The 25,559-nt window shown below is 36.3% G+C and overlaps 4 protein-coding genes and 1 long non-coding RNA gene across 12 annotated transcripts in view; 3 read left to right on the forward strand and 2 right to left on the reverse strand.

Moving 5' to 3' along the window:
* LOC104754543 (eukaryotic translation initiation factor 2 subunit gamma) overlaps positions 1 to 1,618 on the forward strand; it is a 3,672-nt gene extending 2,054 nt beyond the window's left edge. For 2 of the 3 annotated variants that reach the window (XM_019239708.1, XM_010476758.2), the window contains exons 6-9: positions 64 to 291; positions 405 to 623; positions 743 to 1,003; positions 1,097 to 1,618. In XM_019239708.1, coding sequence (XP_019095253.1) covers positions 64 to 291; positions 405 to 623; positions 743 to 1,003; positions 1,097 to 1,399 — 1,011 coding nt within the window. In that variant the 3' untranslated portion in view covers positions 1,400 to 1,618. The remainder of the gene's footprint in view (positions 1 to 63; positions 292 to 404; positions 624 to 742; positions 1,004 to 1,096) is intronic. The other variant, XM_010476760.2, reaches the window with a different exon arrangement.
* Positions 8,440 to 9,940, reverse strand: LOC104754544 (basic 7S globulin-like). The gene has a single exon (XM_010476761.2). It carries the CDS (start codon positions 9,869 to 9,871, stop codon positions 8,567 to 8,569), a length of 1,305 nt encoding a protein of 434 aa, XP_010475063.1. The 5' UTR covers positions 9,872 to 9,940; the 3' UTR covers positions 8,440 to 8,566.
* On the forward strand, positions 12,326 to 17,591 carry LOC104754545. Of its 6 annotated transcripts, none has more exons than XR_762141.2 (15): positions 12,326 to 12,530; positions 12,607 to 12,707; positions 12,790 to 12,966; positions 13,066 to 13,176; positions 13,256 to 13,342; positions 13,476 to 13,532; positions 13,633 to 13,700; positions 13,799 to 13,867; positions 13,994 to 14,125; positions 14,214 to 14,300; positions 14,383 to 14,514; positions 14,607 to 14,795; positions 14,891 to 14,976; positions 15,074 to 15,461; positions 17,122 to 17,591. It is a non-coding gene; the product is annotated as an uncharacterized LOC104754545 (long non-coding RNA). The 6 variants fall into 6 exon arrangements; XR_002036296.1 differs by having other exon boundaries at positions 13,479 to 13,532; positions 14,214 to 14,345; positions 14,427 to 14,514; XR_762137.2 differs by having other exon boundaries at positions 13,479 to 13,532.
* On the forward strand, positions 20,780 to 22,770 carry LOC104754546 (probable indole-3-pyruvate monooxygenase YUCCA9). Its single transcript, XM_010476762.2, has one exon. The coding sequence runs from the start codon at positions 21,324 to 21,326 to the stop codon at positions 22,587 to 22,589; it is 1,266 nt and encodes a 421-aa protein (XP_010475064.1). The 5' UTR covers positions 20,780 to 21,323; the 3' UTR covers positions 22,590 to 22,770.
* Positions 22,940 to 25,355, reverse strand: LOC104754547 (serine/threonine-protein phosphatase 5). The gene is made up of 8 exons (XM_010476763.2): positions 24,959 to 25,355; positions 24,530 to 24,623; positions 24,372 to 24,422; positions 24,120 to 24,293; positions 23,813 to 23,992; positions 23,613 to 23,732; positions 23,377 to 23,510; positions 22,940 to 23,227 (listed from the first exon to the last, which is right to left on the reverse strand). Exons 1-8 carry the CDS (start codon positions 25,129 to 25,131, stop codon positions 23,152 to 23,154), a joined length of 1,002 nt encoding a protein of 333 aa, XP_010475065.1. The 5' UTR covers positions 25,132 to 25,355; the 3' UTR covers positions 22,940 to 23,151.

The raw sequence follows: 25,559 nt of genomic DNA on the forward strand, positions 1-25,559 counted from the left end.
ATTCATTGCTTTTCTTTTCTCTAATTCATTCTTGTTGAATGTATTCATTGTTCTATTCGTCAGGGACACGATATTCTCATGGCAACCATGCTCAATGGAGCAGCCATCATGGATGGTGCACTACTCTTAATCGCTGCAAATGAGACCTGTCCGCAACCACAAACGTCTGAACATCTTGCTGCCGTTGAGATTATGCAACTTAAGCATATCATAATCCTTCAGAACAAGATTGATCTTATTCAAGAGAACGTTGCCATTAATCAGCACGAGGCAATCCAGAAATTCATAATGGTTCGATTTTCTTATCTCTGTAGTGTTTATTGTTGCATCATCATTTCATCAGTTGGTTAAGCTAAGGGCAGGGGTTAACTTGGTTCCCAAAATTTCTACACGTCATGTCACAGAACACTGTTGCTGATGGCGCTCCTATCGTCCCCGTCTCAGCACAACTGAAATACAACATTGATGTTGTGTGCGAGTACATTGTCAAGAAGATCCCTATCCCTGAAAGGAATTTTGTGTCACCGCCAAATATGATAGTGATTCGATCGTTTGATGTCAACAAGCCTGGTTATGAGGTTGACGAGATTAAAGGTGGAGTTGCTGGTGGAAGTATCCTCCGGGTATCTATTCTTTCTCTCTATCTCCCTTGCTGTGCTTCTAAGTATAATATATCAAGCTTTATATGGTGTGTAATTTATCCAGTGTGATCAGTGTCTCTAACTACATCTATATTTTGTAGGGTGTTTTGAAAGTCAACCAATTAATCGAAATACGACCTGGTATTGTTACTAAAGACGAGCGTGGCAACTCAAAATGCACTCCAATTTACTCTCGTATAATATCACTCTACGCGGAACAGAATGAGCTTCAGTATGCAGTTCCCGGAGGGCTAATAGGAGTTGGAACAACAATGGACCCAACACTTACTCGTGCTGATCGATTAGTTGGTCAAGTCCTTGGTGAAATCGGTTCACTTCCTGATGTCTTTGTTGAACTCGAGGTATTACAAACAACAACAACTCATGTTCGTTCATACACTAAAAGTATTATTTGTCAGTTGGTAGTTGATTCGTGGTTTATGTAAAATCGTTAGGTGAACTTCTTTCTTCTACGGCGTTTGTTGGGAGTAAGAACAAAGGGATCAGAGAAACAAGGGAAAGTGTCAAAGCTAACAAAAGGAGAGATTCTGATGCTCAACATTGGCTCTATGTCAACTGGAGCCAAAGTTGTTGGAGTTAAAAACGATCTGGCTAAACTGCAACTGACCGCACCGGTTTGTACCAGCAAAGGAGAGAAAGTGGCTCTAAGCCGACGTGTGGAAAAGCATTGGCGTTTGATTGGGTGGGGTCAGATTCAAGCTGGAACCACCATTGAAGTTCCTCCTTCACCTTTCTAAGCTCTGCTATTTTTGTTTTCTTAGTGTTTTTCTGTTTGCTGGAAAAAAAATTTATTTGACCCCTCAGAAGATAATAAAACTCTTTTTTCGTGTGGGGGGTTTTGGAGAGAACCTCTTTGCGGATTGGATCATCTTCCAACAGTTACCTGATTTTAGTTTCTCTTGTTTCTGTTATTTTGATAGATATTGCTAAATTTTGTTGTCTCTTTTCTTTTAAAATTTATTGTTGTTAACAGCACACAAAATCCACTGTTATCAAAACCTATACTTAATCCAGTATCAACTTCGTAAGGATGAAGTGTAATAACTATATCATGAGCTAATTGATATGCAATGATGTTTATATGAGAATACCCTCTCACAGCTTCCGTAGCATCATCAGTGGCAACGTTCCTCCTATCCCTTTCTGTATCTCGCAGAGAAATATAAAACAGAGTAGAGGTGAAACTGATTTAGAACGGTTTTATGCTAACCGAGTCTTTAATCTCGGTTTGGTCAAAACCTCCTCATATATAAGAAGGTTCTGTGTAAAAACATTGAATAACGAAGAAGGGAAAAGAAAACGACAACATTAAAAAAAATAGACATATAAATGATGGAGTAGTAAGCCCAGCCCATTAAGGCTTACTCAGCCCATATAATAAAGGATTTGTACAATGTTGTTTGGTTAAATTTTGTCCATTAATAATACTCAGCGCAGTCCAATAAGAAGAAAGTTGGAAAAAGGAAATAGGGTAAGTGAGGAAATCGTGACCGTCGAAATCCTACCCTAGTTTAGTAATGAAATCGTGACCGTCATAATAATAATATTTATCTATAAATAAATGCCTAAACTCTTTCTTCACTGTATTATTTTGTTGTCTCTGCTTCGCTTCGACTCAACAACATACACACTTCTTCTTCTTCTCCGTTTGTGTATTCTTCGGCGAGTCTGGGTTTTCAAAACCGATGATCATCTCGTTTCGTTCCTATTCTTCTAGGGTTTCGTTCCTATCCTTCTAGGGTTTGGTCTCTCTCTCTTCTGTTCTTCTTCTTCTTAACGCGTCGCGTCGCGTCTCTGATTTTTGTTTTGTTTGTTCGTCTCTTGTTGCAGGTAGGTGTGTTTTGAAAGCAAGTTTATTATCTGATTATCGCTCCCCCGGCCTTTGGGTGAGTTCTTCTTCTAGGGTTTGGCTTTGATCTTTCGTTGTTTCTTCCTTTGTTTTTTTTTACTAACTCGTTTCTTCTTCTTCTTCTTCTCCTTATGTCTCTCGCAGGTGCTTTTTGGAAGCGTGGCTTTCGTCTCTGAAATCTCAACTTCTTCTACGGTTTGATTTCTAGGGTTTTGTTTTTCTTCAGTCGAATTCCTTTTATTTACTCATAGTTCCTATTATTATTCACACTTGCAAAATTAACTATGTATATGGTTTCTTCTAATTCTGTATATGTGCAGGTCAGAGGCGGATTGAAGAATGAAGAAGAAGACTCGAAACTGCTTAAGGTTTGTTTGATTTGATGATGATCCGAAGAACAACATCAATGGTAAAAACATCCTCTTCTTGTTCATGTTAGATTTTGTTATTCATTGATAAAACATACATCACCGTCTCTTCTCAGGATCGTTGATATGGTGATCGGAGGACGAGCAAGTTGTTTCTTTCCATGGTGGTTCATCTGATTTCATGGTAAGTTAACTCTCGTCTTCTCTCTTGCTTCTTCTCACTCAGTTGGATGTTTGAGTTTTACTAACCAGTATACAGAGACATATTCGGTGATCCTAATGGGAGTTAGAAGACTCCATGGTGGTTCATCTGACAACTAATGTTTTGTTGCAACTTTCTGGTTTCTACTCCCTTAGTCTTGTTTTTTGTCTGTTTGATATGGAATCCATTTTTTTGCAGGATCATATGCGGGGATAGCTGGTGATGTGTGATTTGCTGAGGTCACTCGAGACAGAGGTGCGTCTTCTTCCTTGTCCACTTTAAATTCTCCCCTTCCATATAAGTTGTGAGTCTAAATTCATCCCCTTTCAAGTTTATTCTTCGTTTCACACACTATACAGAAACTAACTGATATCTTCTTTTTTTTTTTTTTGAATGGTTTTTGTTGTTTCTTCTTCCTTCTCTAGGTAATGCATTTTCTAGGTGACGACGACGGTATCTATGATATTATTAATCTTCTTGAGAGTGTTGCGGTGAGATTTGTTTCTCCACTTCTTTTCTAATTTCATTACAATCTCTTTTGTTATGTTTTGCTTCGTAACGAGTTTGGTCTAATTTTAGGATGATCGGAGGGGGACGTTGTTTGTTTCCATGGCGTTTCTTCTAATTTGACCGAGCAAGTAGAGGTATAACAATTCTAGAGTTTCTTTAGGGGTTTTCACTTTAGCTTTTTCTATTACAATTACGATTTAGCATTTAATGGTTCTTCTTCTTATTCTCTATTTGCAGATCGCGGAGATGCTTTCAAGAATCAAAACTGATTCTATTGGATTGATGGTGTTTGACCAAGTACAGGTTTAAGAACCAGCCATGGCCTAACGTTGCTGCTCATAGCGGAGTGCTGCTGAACGAATTATCATCTAACCGAAAGCAAGGTAAAAAAACTGCATCGTATATCACTTGAGTGTGACTAACCCTGGGCCTTTGTTTTGCTGAATCTTGGTTATAATTAATAGAATGACCTTTCTTTTCAGATATAGATACTACACTGTGCTTTTTGGCTGTCTCAAGGAGTCTCCTCATCTGCTCACAGGTACATACACATACTTTTGCGCTTTGACAATTCTCGTTGAATAAACTCACTCTCATCTTTGTGATGCTGTTTTCTCTTTCTCATTTCAGCTGATATGGGACCGGACTGCCACAAGAACGGCCAAAGAGTGTAAACATGGAGAATGAAGAATGAAGAAGAATACTCAAGTCTGCTTTATCTCAGAGAGATGGATTGAAAATTGAAGAAGAAGAAGTCTCAAGCAGACTGCATAAAGTAAGTTAACTCTGTTCTTCTCTCTTTCTTCTTTTCACTTGGATTTTCAGATTTATTAACTAGTACGAACCAGCATACACAGACATCTTCAGTGATCCTAATGAAAGTTATAAGAAGACACTCTGAATTCTGAGGTTTGTGTTACTTGCTCTTAGATGAAGTTGTATTTTATAATATTTGGTCTCACCTCACTTCACTTCTTCTGATTCTTGGATGCCTTTTTTTTCTTGCAGTTACTGTACGTGGGCTCTCCCATCATCTGCTCCATGCCAACATTTGAAGGTCTGATTGACAACTAATGTTTTGCTGCAACATTTTGGTTTCTACTCCCTTGTCTTGTTTTTCTCTTTCTGATATGAAATCCATTTTTTTTTTGCAGGATCATTTGCGGAGAGCTTGTGATGTGTGCTTTGCTGAGGTCACTCGAGACAGGTTGTGAGTCTTCCTCCTTGTCCACTTCAAATTCTCCCCATACATAAGTTGTGAGTCTAAATTCAGCACCAAAAAGGTAACACCATCAAACTGATTCTGCTAGTTATGGATGTCTTTGACTCGATACGTCTTCCTTTCTCGTTTTAAACTACAGATTCTTTTTTATTTGTTCAAGAAGCAGGTACATTGTGTTTTTATTTCTTCTATTCATTTTTATCAATAGTGTAACAAGAATCTCAGGTTTATGTTTCGTTTTTCAGGTATGCATCAATTGGATGTGTTTGAAAAGCTTGAAGCTAAGTATAAGGTATATACGTCTTTTTTTTTTCTCTTTTTTCTTGCCAATAGTTGAAGATGTTTATTCAGTTCTTTTTTTTGTTTTTGGAAGGATGGAGTTGTAGATTCAGAACAAACACGGTCGCCTGCATGTTCTTACATCAGACTGATCGATTACAAAAAAGGTAATAGATAGGTCTTTGTCTTGTCGGCGTTCTTCCTCTTTTTTCTTTTCTTTCTAATGTGTTGATTCTTTTCACTTCAGGGAAACGAGTGTTAATAACGTAGCTTGCACTATCAATCTCATTCATAAAAAAATCAAAGCCATCACAAGGCGGCGAGGGAGAGAAAGAGAACAATAACAAGTATCTTTTTAAACCCTATGAATCGATTGTGAAATTTTTTTTCTGTTATTACAGAGGTGGTGTCCATGTTTTGCTTTTGAAATAAGAGTTTCGGTTTTGTATTATATGGGGATCTTAATAACCTAACGGGTTTGTTGTGTCTTTCTTTTGGGTGGTGGAACGAGGAAACAGGTTTGTGCATGAAGGTTTAGCACTGAGAGGGAGCTTATCTGGTAAGTATGTTGTCAGGACGGTAATGTGTGGTTTGGTTGAGCTGTCATGATGTGTCTCTAGAGATCTAGCACTTTGAGCCCAATTGATCTTTATCTATCCTCGTCGTCTTAGCTTCTATCATGTTGTTAGTCGAAGCGTTACTCACGATCACTCAATACATTCGCTTCAATTCCCCATCCATATCTGAGACTGAGATTTTTATTCCTGCTTGTGCTTCTCTAGATGATGAGTCGTGGACCCAAATGATGGTAAAATCCTCTTCACTGTAAGTCATCTCAATATCCTCTGCTTTCTTTATTTTGTTCTGTTTTGCTTTTGAAATAAGAGTATGACAAAAACATTTTCCAGTATAATCTCAGATTTTGTTTCTGATTGTTATAATTCAGACTTAAAAAAAATTATTAAGGAAACGTCCTCTAAGTCTATATTGTTGTGCAGATCGGAGATATGTTATGGGGGTTTTAAGAATGAAGAATTTTCAGAACCAAAAAGATAACATCATCAAACTGATTCTTCTTGTTATAGGTATCTTTGACTCAATTCGTCCACTTTAATTTGCCATCTTGAAGTCAGCATGTTGCTTTAAATCGCAGGTTTTGCTTTATTCGTCAATTTATATACTGTTATGTAATTTCAGTTACTCGAAGAGCACGACGGTCAGTGAAGAGAGCTAAATGGAGTCAAGAAGCAGGTACATTGTGTCTTATTTGTTTCTTGTTCTTTTTCTTATCAACAGTTTAAAAAATTTCAGGTTTATGTTTCCTTTTGCAGGTTTGGTTGAAAAGCTTGAAGCTAAGTATAAGGTATGAAAGAAAACATTTTCGAGTATAATCTCAGAATTGTTTTAACTAAGGCTGGTTGTGATAATTCAGACTTTAAAAAATATAGTAAAGAAGCTTCTTCTAATTCTCTATTTTTGTGCAGATCGGAGATATGTTATTTGTTTGAAGAATGAAGAAGATTCGGAACCAAAAAGGTAACCACATCAAACTGTTTCTTCTAGTTATATGTGTCTCTGACTCACAGTTATACTACTAACCTGCTTCTGATGCTGTTTTCTCTTTCTCGTTTCAGCTGATATGTGACCGGCCTCTTGGACTGCCACTAGAGCGTCCAAAGAGTGTAAACATGGAGAGGTTGCATGTCCCCCAAACGGTGAAACTTCGTGGGGCTCTTTAAGCTCCTCTCTAAACCACCAGAGGTTTGCTTTTCATTTTTACATCTTCTCATTTATTGCTCACTTCACCATCGTTGTTGTTACTTGCCTGGGTGATCACAGGTGGTGGTTATGCAACTTTTGCTTTTTCAGGCTGAAAACGTTTTCCATTCGTTACTATTTATTTGGTTTTGATAATATTTGGTCTGACTTGAATTCTTCTGATTCTTGGATGGCTTTTTTTTTTCCAGTTATTATATGTGGACTCCCATCATCTGCTTCGTGGCAAGATTTCAAGGTCTGATTGACAAGTAATGTTTTGCTCCAACATTCTGGTTTCTGCTCCCTTGTCTTGTTTTTCATATGAAATCCATTTTTTCAGGGTCATATGCGGAGAGCTGGTGATGTGTACTTTGCTAAGGTCACTCGAGACTGTGACGGTACGTTAATTTTCATCTTCTCATGCATACTTTCTTACCAATATCTTCCTATTTTAGCTTTGAGCAGTGTTCTTTTTCTCATATGACTTCTTTAAATTATATGATCAGGAACCCATGGTGTCGTCGACTACACCAATTATGATGACATGAAGTATGCTCTGTTTGCTCTGGCGTGCAGGTAAATAATGACTATGCTTTCCCCTTTATCACAGTTCAATGAGCACGAGTATTAAATTGAATCTATGCTATATTTGTTGTCACCAGGCTCGTCCATTGGATTCACTTAACATCATTTGTGTGATTTCCTTCTCTTGTGCAGACTCTCCGTTTTAAGAATGAGAAATGCCCTAGAACAATGTGGTACAAGTGATTTCTTCCTTGCAGCAGTGTTTTTTATCTTCTTCTTCTAGTGTATAAGCTTCATGTCGTGATCTAACAACTTTCTGCTTTTTAGGGTCTCTACGTAAGTGGAAAGGATGGCACCCCAAATTGTGATGTCCCCCGATTTGAGATTCTATAGGAAGCTGGTAATGTGTGCTTCATGGCAAGATTTAAAGGTCTGATTCCTTTGTCTTGTTTTTGTCTTTTCTGATATGAAATCCATTTTTTTGCAGGATCATATGCGGAGAGCTGGTGATATGTGTGCTTTGCTGAGGCCACTCGAGACAGGTTGTGAGTTGTGAGTCTTCCTCCTTGTCCACTTCAAATTCTACCCATCCATAAGTTGTGAGTCTAATTCAGCCCCGTCATAATATTCTTTTTTTGCAGTATTCAATCACCGTCTCTTCTCTTCTACTCTCAGCATCGTTGATGATTAAGATATGGTGGTAGTATTGTTTTGGTGTCTTTGCAAGTGAGGAATACGTTATTTTCATGGCGTATCTTCAACTCTCATCTCTGATTTGACGAGAAATCGACAAAGAAAAAGTAGAAAACCAACTGCTCAAGGTGTTCTGTTTCAGTCATTCAGACTGGTTCATCCATCACTATTGTTCAAGGTAAACTTTTAATCATTCTGATTATTGCAGAATAAATAGCCGTTAGAACCCATTTATTTTAGCTAACGACTCTTTCTTCACTACGCAAGCCTCAATAAAGAAGAAGCTACTCCTACTGAAGCAAGCACAATTAAGCCCGTCTCATGACAGTCCCAAGGAGGCAAGGACGCAGAGGTCAACAACAAAACCGCAGTGAAGACAAGGAGAACAATTCTCGTTACATCATTGTTTATTCCAGATCAAGTGATAAAAATTGACAAAAAATTATTCCATAGGCTCCGAAACAAACACATTTATTTTTAAGGAAATTGTAAAAAAAACTAAACAGTGGAAGTGAAATTGAAGTTGGCGCAGTTAGTGCGACGGCCCAATAAGGTAGAACTAAACCCAAATCTGTTACTCGCCAAATCAAACTCGACCAAATTATCCTCCAACTGGAACCCTCCGATCACCACAGAGGTTCTCGCGTTGACTCCTCCGTCAACGAAACCCAAACAGATGACGTCATCTCTGACACTCACCATCGAGTTAGCTCCGAAGATCCTCCACACGACGTCGTTGCTGTGAAGCACAAGCTGGATCTCTGGCACGGCGTATCCCAAGCGCGTGACACCGACGTTCTGCGTGCTGAAACACGCGCCGAACGGTTTCACGGACGCAACTCTAGTGATGTTCCTCGCCGCTGCTTGTCTAACGAACTCCGACGTAAAAGCTTTATAGATGGATGACTCCATCACCGTGTAAGGATCCACGGAGCTGATTTTGGTTCCTCCGAATCCGGTGCTGTTAATCTTCAAAAGCCTCGGACTGATCGGAACAGTTTTATCGACGATCTTAATCGCCGTCACGCCGATGAAATACTCTGAGGATTTCTCACCTTGTGAAAACGCAGAAGCGGTGCTCACCGGATTGATGAGAAGCGGCGTCGTTTGGAGCCCCGAGATCTCGATTCCGGGAAGGAAAACGTAAGGTCCGTTTCCGAAGAAGGCGACTCCTTTACCGGAAGTTAGACAAACGGCGAACTTGCGGTTGAAGCTAAACGCGGCGGCGAACTGCGAGGGTAAGCCGATGTTGTGACGTCCCATTCCGGCCATACCAACGGCTCCTTTAGCGAGTCCTTCAAGAAGAAAGGTTGAACCACAAACGAAGATTAGATTGGGGATTTTGACAACCCGACCCGGATTGGATCCGTCAGTGGATTGGATCGAGACGACGTCAAGAGCAAGTTCGCCGGAAGTAGCGGTTCCGGTGACGGTGTTATCAGGAATAGCGCCGCAAGTGTTGTTACTACAGCCAGGTCGGGGAGGGGAGAAGCATGTGCCGCAGCTGGTGGAGCCAGCGCGTGAGCAGACGGCGGAGTTGCAGCGAGGGGATTGGTAAGTGGAGGAGACGTAGCCTTTGTCGCAGTCGACCCAGAGATCACGACCGCCGAGGTCGAAGACGAGGGAAGCGGGGACGAGAGGTGTGCGTTGGTTGATGACGGTTGTGTATTGGAGGGTTGATTGGTCTTTTGTTATTGGGAGAAGGAGAGCTTTGGGTCTGAATGATGATGATGTTTGAGCAGATGATGATGATGACGAGAGTGAAAAGATGAAGAGAAGGACGACGGAGAAGATGGACGCCATTGTTAAGAGGTGAAAGGTGATGAAGAGATGAAGAAGAGAGGATTGATGTGTGAGTGTATTTATAGGCGCGGCAAAGGTTTTTTTCTTTTTGTGTGTCGGCTAATTTGAATAAAAATGGATAAATGTTGTGACGTTTATTTTGACTTTCAACTTTCAAGATTGCTTAAGGCAAATATGATTGCGTGATATAGCTTCTAAAATTATCTGAAAATGACACAAATCAAAACTAGTTCTTATTATTTATAAATTGGGTTATTTATTTAATAGACAAAAGAATAAAGTAGTGGTATCTGTTTTACTGTTTGTGTCTTACCGTTTTTGGAGTAGTCTTTGTTTTTTTGTTTTTTAATAAATCATAAGTGATCCTAAAGGTTTTCTATACCCAAAGACTAATCTCCAGGAACCAGAAGAAACCATGTTAAATTTCGAACTTCCATGGCTAATGCTATTCAAACTCAGGTGGCGGAACTTTTTTCCCTTTACCACTGGACCAAGGCGATTTGGTTCTGTTTTTGAAGTGAATCGAATTTTACTACAGTGTTTTAGTTCGTTAATTTATTTGTTAACTACTGTTTTGGTATCGATCTTTGTTATTATTGATTAAGAAAAAAAAGATAGTAGTTAATTAAAATAAAAAAAAATCGTACGTGATTAAATTATACTTATAGAGATCATCAAAATAGGAGGAAACACCGTGGGTCATAGAAGCCAAAAAGGTTGGTGATGAAATAAATGCCAGGTGGGGGCATGGGGGTGCCTTTCTTGACTTTTCTTTCTTTCTTTCTTGATTGCTTTCGTTTTCTCGATTTTTAAACTAATTTTGTCAAGTCTCATTGAATGAAATGAGTATATTTTTGTTACTATATTATGAACTGATTACTCCGGAACACGTCCACAGATTACTATTCTAAATATAACGATCATTTAAAAAACAAAAACAAAAAAAGTTCTTTGATATCAACTCTCTTATCGATATCGAAAATTCCACGGTTTTTAATTCTGCGTTACCACTCTTCTTGGATAAGATAAGGTCATTACATCATATGCTATATAACTTGAAAAATACATTGTATGTTATTCATGCATAACAATACATCGAAGTCATTTCACATTATAGTCATCCAGTTTATAGGACATGAAATTGTTTACTTTACCCAAATCTTCTTTTATGTTTTAAGTATCTCTCATATATGTCGAATCTATGCTTATTCATATAGAATGTCGGATACAACAAACCAAACCATTAATTAATATACAGTTTTACTTCTGTCCCGACCCCTTTTCATAGTTAAAGAACATATTATATAGTTGGACATTCTTATAATAGTAGTTTACAAGAACAACAAAAAAAAGGATTAGTATTATTATATGAGTAAAACCGACGAACACATTAATCGGAACATTGATTGTGGGGTCACATCAGTGAATATATAGATAGATAATTTTGCTGAAGAATATAATAAATACGTTACTAGCTTTAATATCGTACGCAATCACTTCACATATCTAAAATAGACTATCAAGTTGTGGTATTAAAATTTTATCGCCTTTGTATTTAAAAGTCAAAACAAATCAACATCTGTTTGGTTATATATTTCTTATCTAAACGTTTTCAAGATAAGCGTCTCATCAGATAGAATAGATACTAGAAATCAAGTGGGTTGTTCTTCTTGGACAACTTTTGCAATTATGACATCATTACAGGCGTCAATTCGACCTGCAGGTATTGTTACCAAAGACTCAAAATGCAGTCCATTTTACTCTCGTAATATAATTGTTAATTCACTCTAAGCGGAGCAGGGTGAGCTTTGCACTTCCTGGAGGTCTAGTAGGAGTTGGAACAAACAATGGACCCAACTCTTACTCGTGCTGATCGCATTCACTTCCTGAGAAGTTCTTCTGTTGCTGGAAAGTTTATTATGTGACCCCTCAAAAGATAATAAAACTCATTTTTTTTCGTGTGGAGATAGTCTCTTTGTGGATGAATCATCTTCCAACAGTACCTGATTAGTGATTTGTTACTAGTTTCTCTTGTTTCTGTTACGTTATTACGACTTTACTTGATGACACTTTTGAGTTTTGACACTAAACTTTTAAGAATTGTTTGCGTTTAAGAATTAATTAACATAAATATTTTTAGTTTTTTGAAGTGCCAAATCAAATAAAAACCCTCTGGCCATAAGAGAGGTTTCTGGCGTTGACTCCTCCCAGACAGATGACATCATCACTGACACTAACCGTCGATGTTGTTGTTTAAAGAATTCGAAACAAAACCTAATATATTTCCCTTTTTTTTAGTATAACGTAAACGATTTTTTATTTTTTTAGTACAAAAGTAATTCCCTTTTTCCTCAATACAAAAGTAATTTCCTTTTTCTAGGGACTAACCTAAACACCTCTGTTTATAAATATAGTCTCAACATGTCTTAGAGAAATTAATACAGACTCCGTTAGTCTTCACCAAATAGAAAAAAGCAATGAGAAAGAAGTTTTAGAGAGAGCGTTCTAATTGCGTAGTAGACTCATTCTCTCTCTCTCTCTCTCTCGTTAATGACTATTGAATAGTGAAGAATTCAGAACAGAATTAGGGGTTTTGATGACCCAAACAACTAAACAACGACAGCAATGGTAAAATCCTCCCTCTTCACCATCATGTAAGGTAAAAGTTTCCTGTTAGATTTCTCATTGATAAAGCATACGATCACCGTATCTTCTCTTGTCTTGTAAACTCTCAGAATCGGTTACGAATTAGCAGGATATGGCACAAGTGAGGATCGGAGGACGACGTTGTTGGTTTTCCAATGGCGATTCGTCTGATTTGATCGACTAAGTCAAGGTCTAAAACTTCGCTTTGCCTCTTTCTATAGAATTAACACATTATCGTTACGATGGTTCTTCTTCTAATTCTCTATGTGCAGATCGGGGAGAGATGCTTTGAAGAATGAATGATGTTTCATAACAAAATCTTGGGCGGCGTGCTTACCGTGTGACAGAATGAAGTCTTCCTTGTCCACTTTGAATGATTATTCCATTCCCCATCCTTAAGTGAGTCATAAGAAATCTTTCAACCGATGTAAAAGTCCTCTTTCTGCTCTGTAAGTACTCTCAAAATCCTCTCTGCCCTTCTTTATTTTTGTTCTGTTTCAAGTTTACTCAACCAATAATAATCTTTTTCTTTCTCTGTTTTCTAATAGTCAATGAAGCCAGCCTATTGGCAGTTATCCTAGGATTGTGGACAGGACTATCATCAACACTTATTCAGTCTTTGGGGCTTTCGTTAGGGTTTGTTTATGGTTTTCATATAGGTTTGTTGTTGTTTAATTCAGTCAGACAGACTTGAAACTTAATGATGATTCTTCTGAATCTATATGTATATATGTGCAGATCGGGCCGGGAGATGATTTGAAGAATGAAGAAGAATCATACCGCTCAAATGTTTTGTTTTGTTTCAATCATCAACACAATCACTCAGTAAGACTGCTTCAATTCCTCATCCATAAGTGGAGACTGATATGTTTTATGGTTTTGTTGTTGCTGCTTCTCATTATTACAATGATATATATATATATATGCACCAAAATCATAATCTTGTTAATACATCTAGTAGGTATATTGTTTGAACTTGAGAAAACGATGGTCAAAATCCTCTTCTTGATGATCTGTAAGTTATCTCTCAAAACCCTCTCTGCTTTTCCTTTTGTTCTGTTTCATGTTTATTATTTATCCCTCAACCAATACGTTGTGTTAAATTTTGATTGCAGATTTTGGGAGCTCCAGCTTTGCCTACCTGCACCACAAAACAAGTACACCACATCTGCTACAATTTCATGTAAATACCATCCATCTATCAAAGATTATCATCACTCACTTTAGAATGAATCAGTTAGGAACTGATCATTGTGTTTTTTCTTTTTTTTGCTGTTGCAGGAATTTCATCTTCAAACAATGGCAAGGGCTAACCAGCATACAGAGACGACATCTTCAGTGTATAAGCAGGTATGAAGCTTCTTTTCACTTATTAGGCTGTTGTTTCAGACTTAACGATGGTTCTTCTGGTTCTATGTGCTAATCAGAGAGATATGGTTCTTCTGATTCATAACAGAAAACTTTAACATGAAACAGATTCTAGTGATTGATGGTGGGAGAGAGGCAGCAGAGTCGTCAAGTTACCACGTCGATCATAATCTCCACACAACTCATCACCGAATAGATCAAGCTCAATCATGGACGCTAGATAGACTCAATATAATACAGGTTCCAAATAATCCTGCAATTACTTAACACTCACTCAATATACTTCTTCCTTGTCCGCTTAAATGTGTGTTGATGCCTTTCACTGCAGGGAAAAACGAGTGATAAAAACATAGCTATTGTGTGAGTTAGAGACCATCTCTGCAACTTCAACGAAGAAGAAGAGAAACCGGTCAAGGTTTTGTTTGAGTCATCAATACTGGTTCATCATCATCACTATTGTGTAAGGTCAAATTTTATTATCATTTTGATTATTGCAGGATATTAGAACCAATTAGCTACAACTCTTTCTTCCCAACGCCAGCCTTTGGAAAGAACAAGTCACTCCTACTGATGTCTCGCAACAATTTCCAAGATGCAGCTGAGGTCAACAACAAGACTGCAGATGCCAGGTTCTATATATCTTTCTTCGTGAGATGGGATTGTAGTTAAGTGAGATTATGAGAGGCCATTCTAATGCTCTTTCTTCTTGTTCATACAATAGGGGATGCGACGTCTGAGCAGATAGAAAACACGGAGAATGTTTCTTTCCCAAACCACCACTGCATTTTTCTCAAGGAGAGATAAGTCGATTGACCTTAAGGAAGAAGCAGAGCAAACTGCTAGAAGAAACATAGCTAGTCTGCCAATGCGTTCTGTTATTTGATGCACAACATATCTGCAAGCATTTAAGGTTAGATACCATCCATCAGAGGTTATATATCATCACTTTAGAACAGACTCATAGCTTAATGAATCTACAAGGATCTCATTTTCTTACTGTTGCAGGAATTACATTTTCAAAAATAATGGCAAGGGTAACCAGCAGCATGCAGAGACATCTTCAATAGCTTCAACGGAAGTGTTTAAAGCAGGTATAGCGTTTCTTCTCACTCCAAAAAAGTTGTATGTTTGCATAAAACTTGATTTCATGCTATCTGATATGCTTCTGTTTTCCTCGCACGCACGCAGTACAATGATTCGGGAGCCTCACCTTACTGAACCAAAGAGCCCTATGCTCCAAATAAGGGTTATAAGCAGCAAAAACTATTGCTGCCACACCAAAATATTTTTATTCACTGAATTGTTAATATTGTTGTGACCTTCAGTTCGACTCTTCACGGAGTTTTTCTTGATACCATTGCTGGTTTTGATTGCAGGTGGAAAATACAACAAATGCAGATGAGCATGTTGTCTTAACCGCTTTCAAATTTTTGATCCATAATTGAGACTGAGAATTTTATGGTTTCCTTGTTGTTGCTTCACTTGCTTGTGTAGATGGAGATATATTTCTCACTTTCTTCTCATAATTATGGATGACCTAACAACAACGGACATCAACAATGGTCATATCTTCTCTGTAAGTTATCTAAAAAATCCTCTCTGCTTTTCTCTTGTTTTGTTCTGTTCCTAAGTTTATTTATCCCTCACCCAACCAAGAATCCTGTTCTTTGTATTACTTGTACTGAAATATAGAAAAACAAAAATCAAATTAAAAAGAACACTATCCTTTTATTAAGAACACTACCAAATTACATAACCGATTAAAACACTGTAATTATGTAAACTGTAAAGTGTCAGTGTGTCACACTAGATGACTTGCAAATTGGTCCAAAAATACATTTATGGGTACAAAAACAAAACTGGATTATCATTTTAATGTCATTTACTCATAAATGGGCCTAAATATTGACCTGTTTATTTGTGGTCTATATTATTCGACCCATTCTGACTTTTGTGGCCCACCGCCGAGCACTAAAATCAACCTTGACTTTAAAGTTATAATTAAATGGTTGATTTACTTGTTGAGTGAGATAAAGAAAAAGAAAAATGATTCACTAGACCAATTTTCAATACAATGAATTGGTGTTATACTACATCGATTAATGTACATATATAATTAATCAATTATACATATAAAAAAGTAATACTCCCTCTGTTTCATAAAGAGTGTCATTCTGATACATTTCACACAAATTAAGAAAAGTTTGAATTATACATGTTTGCTCCTATTTAATAAGTGATTAATAGTTTAAATTCAATGTCAAGAGCTTTGGGTTTAGAAGTAAAAAATAAATATAGCATTAAAAAGCATATTGAAAATGTAGAATGACACTCTTTGTGTAACAAAATTTTTTCTCTAAAATGATACTCTTTGTGAAAAAGAGGGAGTACTAATTAACTAATCAAAGAACAATGTGTGGTATTTTTGCATGTTAGTAATTTATGAGCTCTATCTACTTTGACCGGACAGTTACAACACTAACCATACTTAACGGCTTATCATTCGAAATTATTAAAAATATATGCCTATAGGCTATAGATGTTCTTGTATTTATTTATTTTTTACAAAAAACCGGAATTTCATGTGGCCTCATGTGTTTTCTGCGTCTCTTAAAATCCCTTGTAATAAATTTCTGTGGCTGATTTTCTTGGTGAAGTGCTTATTTAATTAACTAACAGTTGACAAACAAATTCATCAAGTAATGTTAAGACAATAGTATTAGTTAATTCACTAAATCAAAAATTAGTCAAACTAAGCACCTTTAATCAAATATATTTTGCCACGTTCCCAAATATTATGTGATTCACTCGCCAATTATATTATCAATATTTATAATGATTTAGGCTATAATTGATCGACATATTTATATATTCTCACTTCTCATTCCATATATATATGAACTATAGAAAAAAGAGTTTAAATTATTACTTATATTACCTTAGATATATTAAAACCATTTATATAATTTTGTTATTAACAAGTTTAGTTAAATATCAAGATACAAAGGTCAAACCAAAACAATTCAGATACAATGTTATATTTATATTTATACAATAACAGGATAAGAAAAGTGAATATAATTTATCAAAAAAAAAAGTGAATATAACTTCGTCATATGACAATTTACAAACTACCAACTTGGTAAAAAAAAATCTTAAAACATGCAATAATTTGTTCAAATTAGACTGTTTGATCATTATCTCAATCTCTGACACATACATGTATATACGTGTAGATACATGTATATTTTGCTTGCTGGGTTCTGAAGTTCTTAGTGTCGAGAGATCAGCTCTCATCTTGATAGGAGGTAGTAGATGTTATCTTCGGGTTGGCCGAGGGCACCCTTGGTAAATCTCTTTCGCAGGAGCTTCTGGAGAAAAGTTTTTTGCTTTCTTAAGTCTAGTGTATCTCCTAGGATTTTAGCCTTTGGTCTTTGTCTTTGGTGTAAGGGTTTGTCCTCCTTCGTTATGGGTTTGAAATTTTCTGTGTTGTATTGGTGCTTTTAGTTTCCCTTCCATAGGGTTTAAGACTCCAGGGACATATCTGTCGTCCGCTGGCTTTAGCTTCTCTTGTTTGGGCGTTTGTATTCCTCCTGGGTTCCAAAACAAATTCAATAATATAATTCAGATGACAAAAAAAAATATTATGTAAGAAACAAGTTTGACTTTCTAGTTGAGGAATCCGAACAGTGGTTAAGGCAAAGTTTATGATAGATCATCGCGTCACATGCAATCATGCCTTACCCCTAAACTTCCTACATCAATATATATAATTAGTTAAATCCTACTAAACGGTCTATTTACATGGAATAAAATTGTTCTAGAAAACCACTTTAGAACTAAACCAGTAATCTTTCCTATGTCTCAACTCGACGAGATTGTTAATTTAACCATATCGTATTTAATTTACACTCGGAGCAGCTTTTGGGTAGGAGCCATGTGAGAGAATATATATATATATATGTCCTTGTTGCAAATTTGATAAAATCCACCATGACTATACAATTATACTATTAGATAGTTGAATATATATACAAATGAATATATATATATATATATATAATGATAGAAAATAAATTAAAGTTTTCACAAAGATCAATACGAAAGGCTACGAGGGACCCTTCTTTAATTTAGAGAGACGATCACTGAACCTAACCGAAAACTTGAGAATAATAATAATCAATATACAAAGACACTATTATAGTACTCTTTCTCTACTTTTAAAATAAATTATGTAACATTATATACAGGCTCAAATAAAACTATTGCTGACGTACCACCAACCTCAAATTTTGATGATGATAAATTACACATTTATACTCATAATTATTAGCAACATTATACACATAATATACGCAATCATAACTTCTTACAACATAAATATTGATTAGCCCAGTTTCACTGGCTTTTCTCTGAAGTCTGAAACCTTTCAATATTTATAGTAGCGTACAATACTAATGTCTCAGCATACACTAAAATAAATACAATCACTTCAGACAAAAATCCTTAAAAGTTCTAATAAAGTACTAAATATTTCAAAAAAAAAAAAAGTACTAAATATTTCAAGTCTAAACATATAAAGCTGTGGGAAAACAATATGTCGGCGTATATTGATCTAGTTAAATTCCCCACTATTTCGATTTTACAATTTTACGTCTACTTTCATTTTATAATTTAATAATTTACGTATGCTTGATTCCATATTCTCGAACTTCGCTAGCTTCCAAACTATAATAGTTATGCAAATAATCAAACAATTTTATAATAGATGACAATAATACTCTTTTTTTTTAACAACAAAATGACAATAATACATGAACCTTTTTTGATACTCACTAATAATTCGAAGAATTTAATACGTATACAAGGAGAAACGGGGCATTAGAACTTGCATTACGACATATATATCGAAGAATAATATGTATATATAGCTCTACAGCGTACCAAATCGTGTAAAGATAGATATTTCTTCCATTTTTTTTATTATTTATCGTTTAAGGTTATTTTACACAGATTAAAAGCAAGCATGATTACTGAAGGTTGCTCATTGTGTTGCTTTTATTAAACAAATAATTAGAAGAGGAGAGAGAAGAGAAAATCAAAAGAAACGTTACTTGGTGGAATACTTTAAGAAACCGTTGCTTGATTGAAACTGACACATGTCATACATTTATTCGTATACATGCTATAAATAAATAAATAAAAAAATGTGTAATAAAAATATTTTTTTTTGTTTTCTGAGAATCGATTAACTCCTCCACTAAAAATGGTCTAAGAAAACTATTAATTTTTTTGTTTTATCTTTTTTTTAATATATTTTTTAATTTTTTATTGGTCAAAACATTAATAAAATTAGATAAAAGTGGAATTTTTACCAAATATTTACATTGTAAATCTAAAACAACAAATATTAAAAAATAAAAATTTATCTCTAAAATGACAAATAATAAAAAGCGGAGGAATTATTACTTTCCTATCTAAATCTTTAATGTTTATATGATACCGCTTTTTATAATTCTTTTAATTATGAGTTTATGTACGTAATTATAGAGATAGTTGAATATTTTGGTTTTGAATGCAGTAGTGCTAAAAGTATAAAATATGGAATGTACAAATGTGAATATGTATAAGAATAAGTAAAACTACTAGTAGTACTTAATTTAACTAATGGGAAAACCGATTCGTGCACATGTATATGTCATTTCCCCATGAATGTTTATTCATCTTTTTTGCTAATTTTTAAGTTAGTGGATTACATCCATGCATGCATATATACTTGTACTTCCCCCAAAATATTATACAGTATGTATCACGAATTTTCAGGAATTATACGACTTTCTAGAATCTAGGTACGTTTTATGATACACAAATTAATATTATAAATGCTAGTAATTTTATTCTAGAGGAGGAACAAAATAGTTGTTATAACATCCATGCATTTAGTGAAATGAGTGCCAACATTTTTGCTTCATTTTCTCCAATGAAAATCTTCAACTAATTGAGTGTATTATTACTCCTAAGCGGAAGTGGTACGTCAAATGTTTTTAATTATTAACATCCACTAAAGTCTTTTTATATTTGTTTTATAAACATCCACTAGAGTATATATAACTAGTCGAAAAAGGGATATTATCAAACTACCTTCCAACTATTCCCTTTGGAGAAAAAATATTATTATGCAAAAGAAAGCAATATAAAACTTTTAATTTTGAATTACCTAAAAGGACAAAAAAAACAAAAGAGAAACTATAAAATACAAGAAGATTACTCGCAATAATACTAAAATTAAGAAAGTTGCAAATTGATTTGATGTGGTTAGTAGAAGGTTTAAAAATAAAATAAAAAAATATAAAAAGAAGGGTGGGCCACAAATTCTGGACCCGCTCTCTTGACTCATCATCATCTTCTCCACGTGGTTCTGTATTTGTCAGCATGACGTGCCACGTGGATTTATATGACCAATGATTGAATTAACTTGGACATAATTCAATGATTAATGTATAGATATAGTAATCTAACCAGTGGGCTTATTTTTTTTTAATTAAGTGGAGATAGTTGGCAAAAAACAAAACAACAAAAAAAATTGAGCATAAAAACCTTATTTTTGCTTTTAAAAATCAAAAAACACAATAAACAGTGTCATGCAACATTTTAAACGCTAGTTAAATTTTTTAAGCACGGCTTAAGTTACTATTGCAAACAATATTACCAAACCTATCAATATCACACGTACGTACGTACTACTAAGACCATCTCTGCTCAATTTGCGTTTAAGTATGATCATACTAAAAGCTCATGGATTGGACCATACGATCAATTTTTGGATGATGTCTATGTATCTATCATTCATTATCTTTTGGTCCAGCCTACTCTCCAATTTATTACCCATTCACATCACCAAAATTTCAAGTAAATTTTGTTACGAAAATCCATGGGAATCAGATTTAAAACCATTAATCAGATTGCGAAGTCATTACTTCTATCATCACCAACATAAATATATTTAAATAAATACAGCATATGGTTAAGGGGGGTTATTGTGAGATATACTCTAATCAAAAGTCGCACAACAAACTTTGCAATAAAAGAATCGAATATTTCTATTTTCTATATAATAAACATAAGTAATGTTAAATTATTTCGCATTTTAAGCAAAAGCATATGACAAAAGTTAGGTCCTAACTAAAATATTGCATACAAATTATTCACACTAATTAAAAATAATCAAATCCATAGAACGCGCGCAGCAAATCACATGCAGTCTCGTCACAACTCTTAACTACTATATATACACACATCTCTTCTCACTCCAAATCCAGACCAATACATATCTCATTCCTCATACAACAAAACACACACACACACAAAAACGTTCAACTTAACTACCCCCCAAACATACTTGCTTCCATTCAAACTCACTCCATACACAACAAAAAAAATGGAGAATATGTTTAGACTCATGGCAAGTGAAGAATATTTCTCAGACCGGCGGTGTATTTGGATCAACGGTCCGGTTATCGTCGGAGCCGGTCCATCCGGTTTAGCAACAGCAGCTTGTCTTCGTGATCAAGGAGTCCCATTCGTCGTGGTCGAGAGATCAGATTGCATAGCTTCACTTTGGCAAAACCGAACCTACGATAGGCTCAAGCTTCACTTGCCTAAGAAGTTCTGTCAATTACCGAAAATGCCCTTCCCGGATCACTACCCTGAATACCCCACGAAACGACAGTTCATCGACTACCTTGAGTCATACGCAAACCGGTTCGAGATTAAACCGGAGTTCAATAAAAGCGTCGAGTCTGCTCGGTTTGATGAAACCAGCGGGCTATGGCGTGTTAAGACAACCTCGGAGGGAGAGGAGATGGAATATATTTGCCGGTGGTTGGTTGTGGCGACGGGAGAAAACGCCGAACGTGTTGTCCCGGAGATTAATGGTCTCAAGACGGAGTTTGACGGAGAAGTGGTTCATGCCTGTGAGTATAAGTCCGGCGAGAAATTTAGAGGGAAGAGAGTTCTTGTGGTCGGATGTGGAAACTCCGGCATGGAAGTCTCTCTTGATCTTGCGAACCACAATGCTATTACTTCCATGGTCGTCCGAAGCTCGGTTCACGTGTTACCGAGGGAGATTATGGGGAAATCAACATTTGGAATCTCAGTGATGATGATGAAGTGGCTACCTCTATGGCTTGTAGACAAGCTTCTACTCATCTTGTCGTGGCTGGTGCTAGGGAGCTTATCAAAGTATGGGCTCAAGAGGCCTGATATAGGCCCAATGGAGCTCAAAAGCATGACAGGGAAGACGCCGGTTCTCGACATCGGTGCTCTGGAGAAGATCAAATCCGGCGACGTAGAAATCGTACCTGCGATCAAACGGTTCTCGCGTTACAACGTGGAGCTCGTAGATGGTCAGAGGCTAGATATCGACGCCGTGGTTCTTGCCACCGGTTATCGCAGCAACGTCCCTTCTTGGCTTCAAGAAAGTGAGTTCTTTTCGAAAAACGGGTTTTCGAAATCGCCGTTTCCAAACGCGTGGAAAGGCAAATCGGGGTTGTACGCGGCTGGATTCACGAGAAAAGGATTGGTAGGAGCATCAGCTGACGCCGTTAACATCGCTCAAGACATTGGAAATGTGTGGAGAGAAGAGACCAAACGACAGAAGATGAGAAGAAATGTGGGTCACCGAAGATGCATCTCAGTTGCTTAAGCCTCAAGTTAGGGGTGCATTAACCAAAAAAGAAAAAAAATCATACTTTATTTAGTTTGTAAAAAACCAAAAATACAACGAGTGAAGAAAGGCCCTCTCCTGAAGTCCCTGACAGTGTTTTTTTTATTACACATCTGTATGGGCGTTTTGTAAAATTAGGATGACGTGGCTCTCTTTTTTTTCTTTTCCGGAATACTAAATATGTTTACTTTTTTGTAATTATACTCTCTGGCATTGAAAATTTGAGTCAACAAATACACTCGTTAACAGGCTCTGCTCATTATAAATTAGCCCAGAGTAGGGAGGCCCAAACTCATGGATTGCGAATGGGTAGGAATCCTACCGTAGGATGTTGAAGATGGCAGCTCGGTCTGTTTTAAGACCGACTCTATCTATTTTGACCTCAAAGTTTTGATTCAAAAGTTCAAAGGCTCTTTTTGATAAGAGAAACAACAAAAAGGTGGATTATCTCAGTAGCACACTCACAAGAACTCTTTTTTTCTTTTAAGTCTTCATCAAAATCTTGATATAGAGAATCATACTGCAACATAGCAATAATACCCTACGAACTTATCGATTTCTCCTTGAAAATGCGAGGGAGAATCTCATGTGCACCGATATCCAAAGCTTGCGGTTCCCTGAAATCAAAACTCCAACTCTTAGATACAAAAGTTTGAATCTTTGATACAACCAAGATACTACAATAACTTGTGTAAAGTCATGGGTACTTCATCAAATTCTTAAAGCCCATTGTAAAACCAAGAAGATTAAGTGTCAGAGAAAGAACCTGCACAAAGTTTGGCCCTTTTCGTTTGAGCTAGGGATGAACCAAACTTTTCGAATAGAGGGAGATTCAAACTGAACAAAGATTCCATCATTTTGTCCAAGTTTCCATTTCCTTGAGCCTTGACCTTTCCATACCTGTGAAATACCGTTTAACCATTAGTCCATATATACAAACCAGAAAGATAGAAGACTCTTTTAGTTTAGCAAGCAAAAAAACAAAAGACAGATGTGATTCACCTGTGGGTAGGATATACTACTCTTTGGTGTTACTAAGCAAGCAGCCTTGGAAAATGACTCTTCTGCGTATTGCCTCAGATACGTAAAGCAGTTACTGTGCGTATCAGGTGACTGAAAAGCCTGAAGTAGGAAAACAAATTGTTTTAGCAAAAAAAAAATGATTGCTGGTAAGATCTCAAGTTGGGTCATGCCCTTAATACCTTATCGATGTTGACAGCTGGTGCGTACTTATCGGTTTGTGTTTTCTCTTTGTCAAGAAGGAAATAGACTCTAGTATCGACCTTAGATGTCTCGTGCCACGACTTCACAGCTGTTTCCATTGTCTCAACAATAAAAGCAAACATCTCTTTCCAACAGTCTTCAGTTCCATAGGTATCAGACTGCAAGTATTCATTCATATGGAGACAAAACCAATTTCAGAAACTGAGCTGGAAGAATAAACTATACGAAAGGCTTATACTGATTTACTGGAATTACACTTGGATAATAGAAAAAACAGGAACTAACCATTTCAGATTTAAAACTTTCAAGATGCTTGGCCATGTCGACATTAGATCTCAGAGTCTCGAGTTCTTGAGCTCTCTGTTTGTCCTTCTGCAACTGACCGAGCCTCTTGATCTTTCTAGAAACTTCAGTGCTCTTTGGGTTGTGCTGCAGAGCCATTTCAAATGCAGCTAAAGCCTGAAACAATCATCACAACTTTAACTACCATGGTACCGTGATAAGAATTTAGATAGAACCAAAATATTGGAAATTTACATCTTCGTATTTTTCCATGGCTTCAAGCACACAACCTTTCCTGAAGTACCCCTGAAGAAGATATATCAGAAAAGTCATCGTTCACATAATGATAATGATAATATGTTGTTGATGATGAAACCGAAAAGAAGAAAAAAAACAAAAATGCTCATGTTTACCTTCTCCCACTGAGGGTTGAGTTTGATGGTAGTGTCAGCATCAGCTAAGGCTTTGCTAAGTTTAACTAGACTCAAAAATGCAGCAGCTCGGTTACTGCAACGGAGAAAAGAAAAGCTTTATTACACTAAAATACTCTACTCACATTGACTCAACATCAATGTTCCAATTCACAGAACCTAAAAACTTCAACTTTTAAGTATTCATAATCACAATTAAGGAGAAAGCAATTGAGGTTAAAAGCCTATTACATATTGTTCCACCTAAGCAATCTGATATTCAGGTCTATAACATATCTGACAAGAGAAAAAACCAGATCTTCTGAGGATTGAAAGAAACCCCAACAATCAGATTCGAAAGATTCGTAAAGGTATCATTTTGATCGAAACCCAAAAGGAATCGTAAACCGTAGAAGAAGAAGAAGAGAAAACCTGTAAAGAGTAGCGTTAGAAGGATCGAGCTTGATGGCTTGGGTATAGAGAGCAGCAGCTTTAAGGTAGTTGCCAGCTTTGAAGAACTCGTTGCCTTTGTCCTTGAGAGATTTCTCCGCTTCTCCTCCACCATTAGTTGCCTTGCCTGATTCCACCACTCTCTCCGCCATCATTTACCCAAATCTTCGTAAAAAAAAGTATCGAAGTGAGATTGCTTCTGTTTCTGCTTTTCTATTTTAGGGTTTATACACTTCCCTTCTTCCTTTCTGGGATTTCTATTTTCTCTACTTAAACTAATTGTATCGTTTTATATAAATCAAAATCATATACTACTACTATCTCTCTTTTAATTGTTGAACAGGTTCTCTAGTAACAATCAGAAAAATGTGGATATGATTCAAAACTCTTATGGATGGTAGTCAATATGGACCAAATTAATTTTGTTGAGGGCAAATGAAAAGCCTAATAAAAATAAATGGGCCTGAAATCTGTAGATAAATAAAAGATTAGGCCACATTCAACTCCACCGACAACCGACGGTTCAAAGACGGTAAAACGCTAATCATCATTAATTTTGACTCTTTTCGTTTGATTTATCCCA

Source organism: Camelina sativa, chromosome 17 (assembly GCF_000633955.1).
Source record: "Camelina sativa cultivar DH55 chromosome 17, Cs, whole genome shotgun sequence".
Lineage (NCBI taxonomy): Eukaryota > Viridiplantae > Streptophyta > Magnoliopsida > Brassicales > Brassicaceae > Camelina > Camelina sativa.

Bases quoted from the DNA above. Each gene is read 5' to 3' on its own strand.
- LOC104754544 (XM_010476761.2), bottom strand. From the start codon at position 9,871: ATGGCGTCCATCTTCTCCGTCGTCCTTCTCTTCATCTTTTCACTCTCG.
- LOC104754546 (XM_010476762.2), top strand. From the start codon at position 21,324: ATGGAGAATATGTTTAGACTCATGGCAAGTGAAGAATATTTCTCAGAC.
- LOC104754547 (XM_010476763.2), bottom strand. From the start codon at position 25,131: ATGATGGCGGAGAGAGTGGTGGAATCAGGCAAGGCAACTAATGGTGGA. The intron at 23,733-23,812 runs GTATTAAGGGCA...TTCCTACTTCAG, and splicing joins CAGCTGTCAACATCGATAAG to GCTTTTCAGTCACCTGATAC. The intron at 23,511-23,612 runs GTGAATCACATC...GGTATTTCACAG, and splicing joins GTAGTATATCCTACCCACAG to GTATGGAAAGGTCAAGGCTC.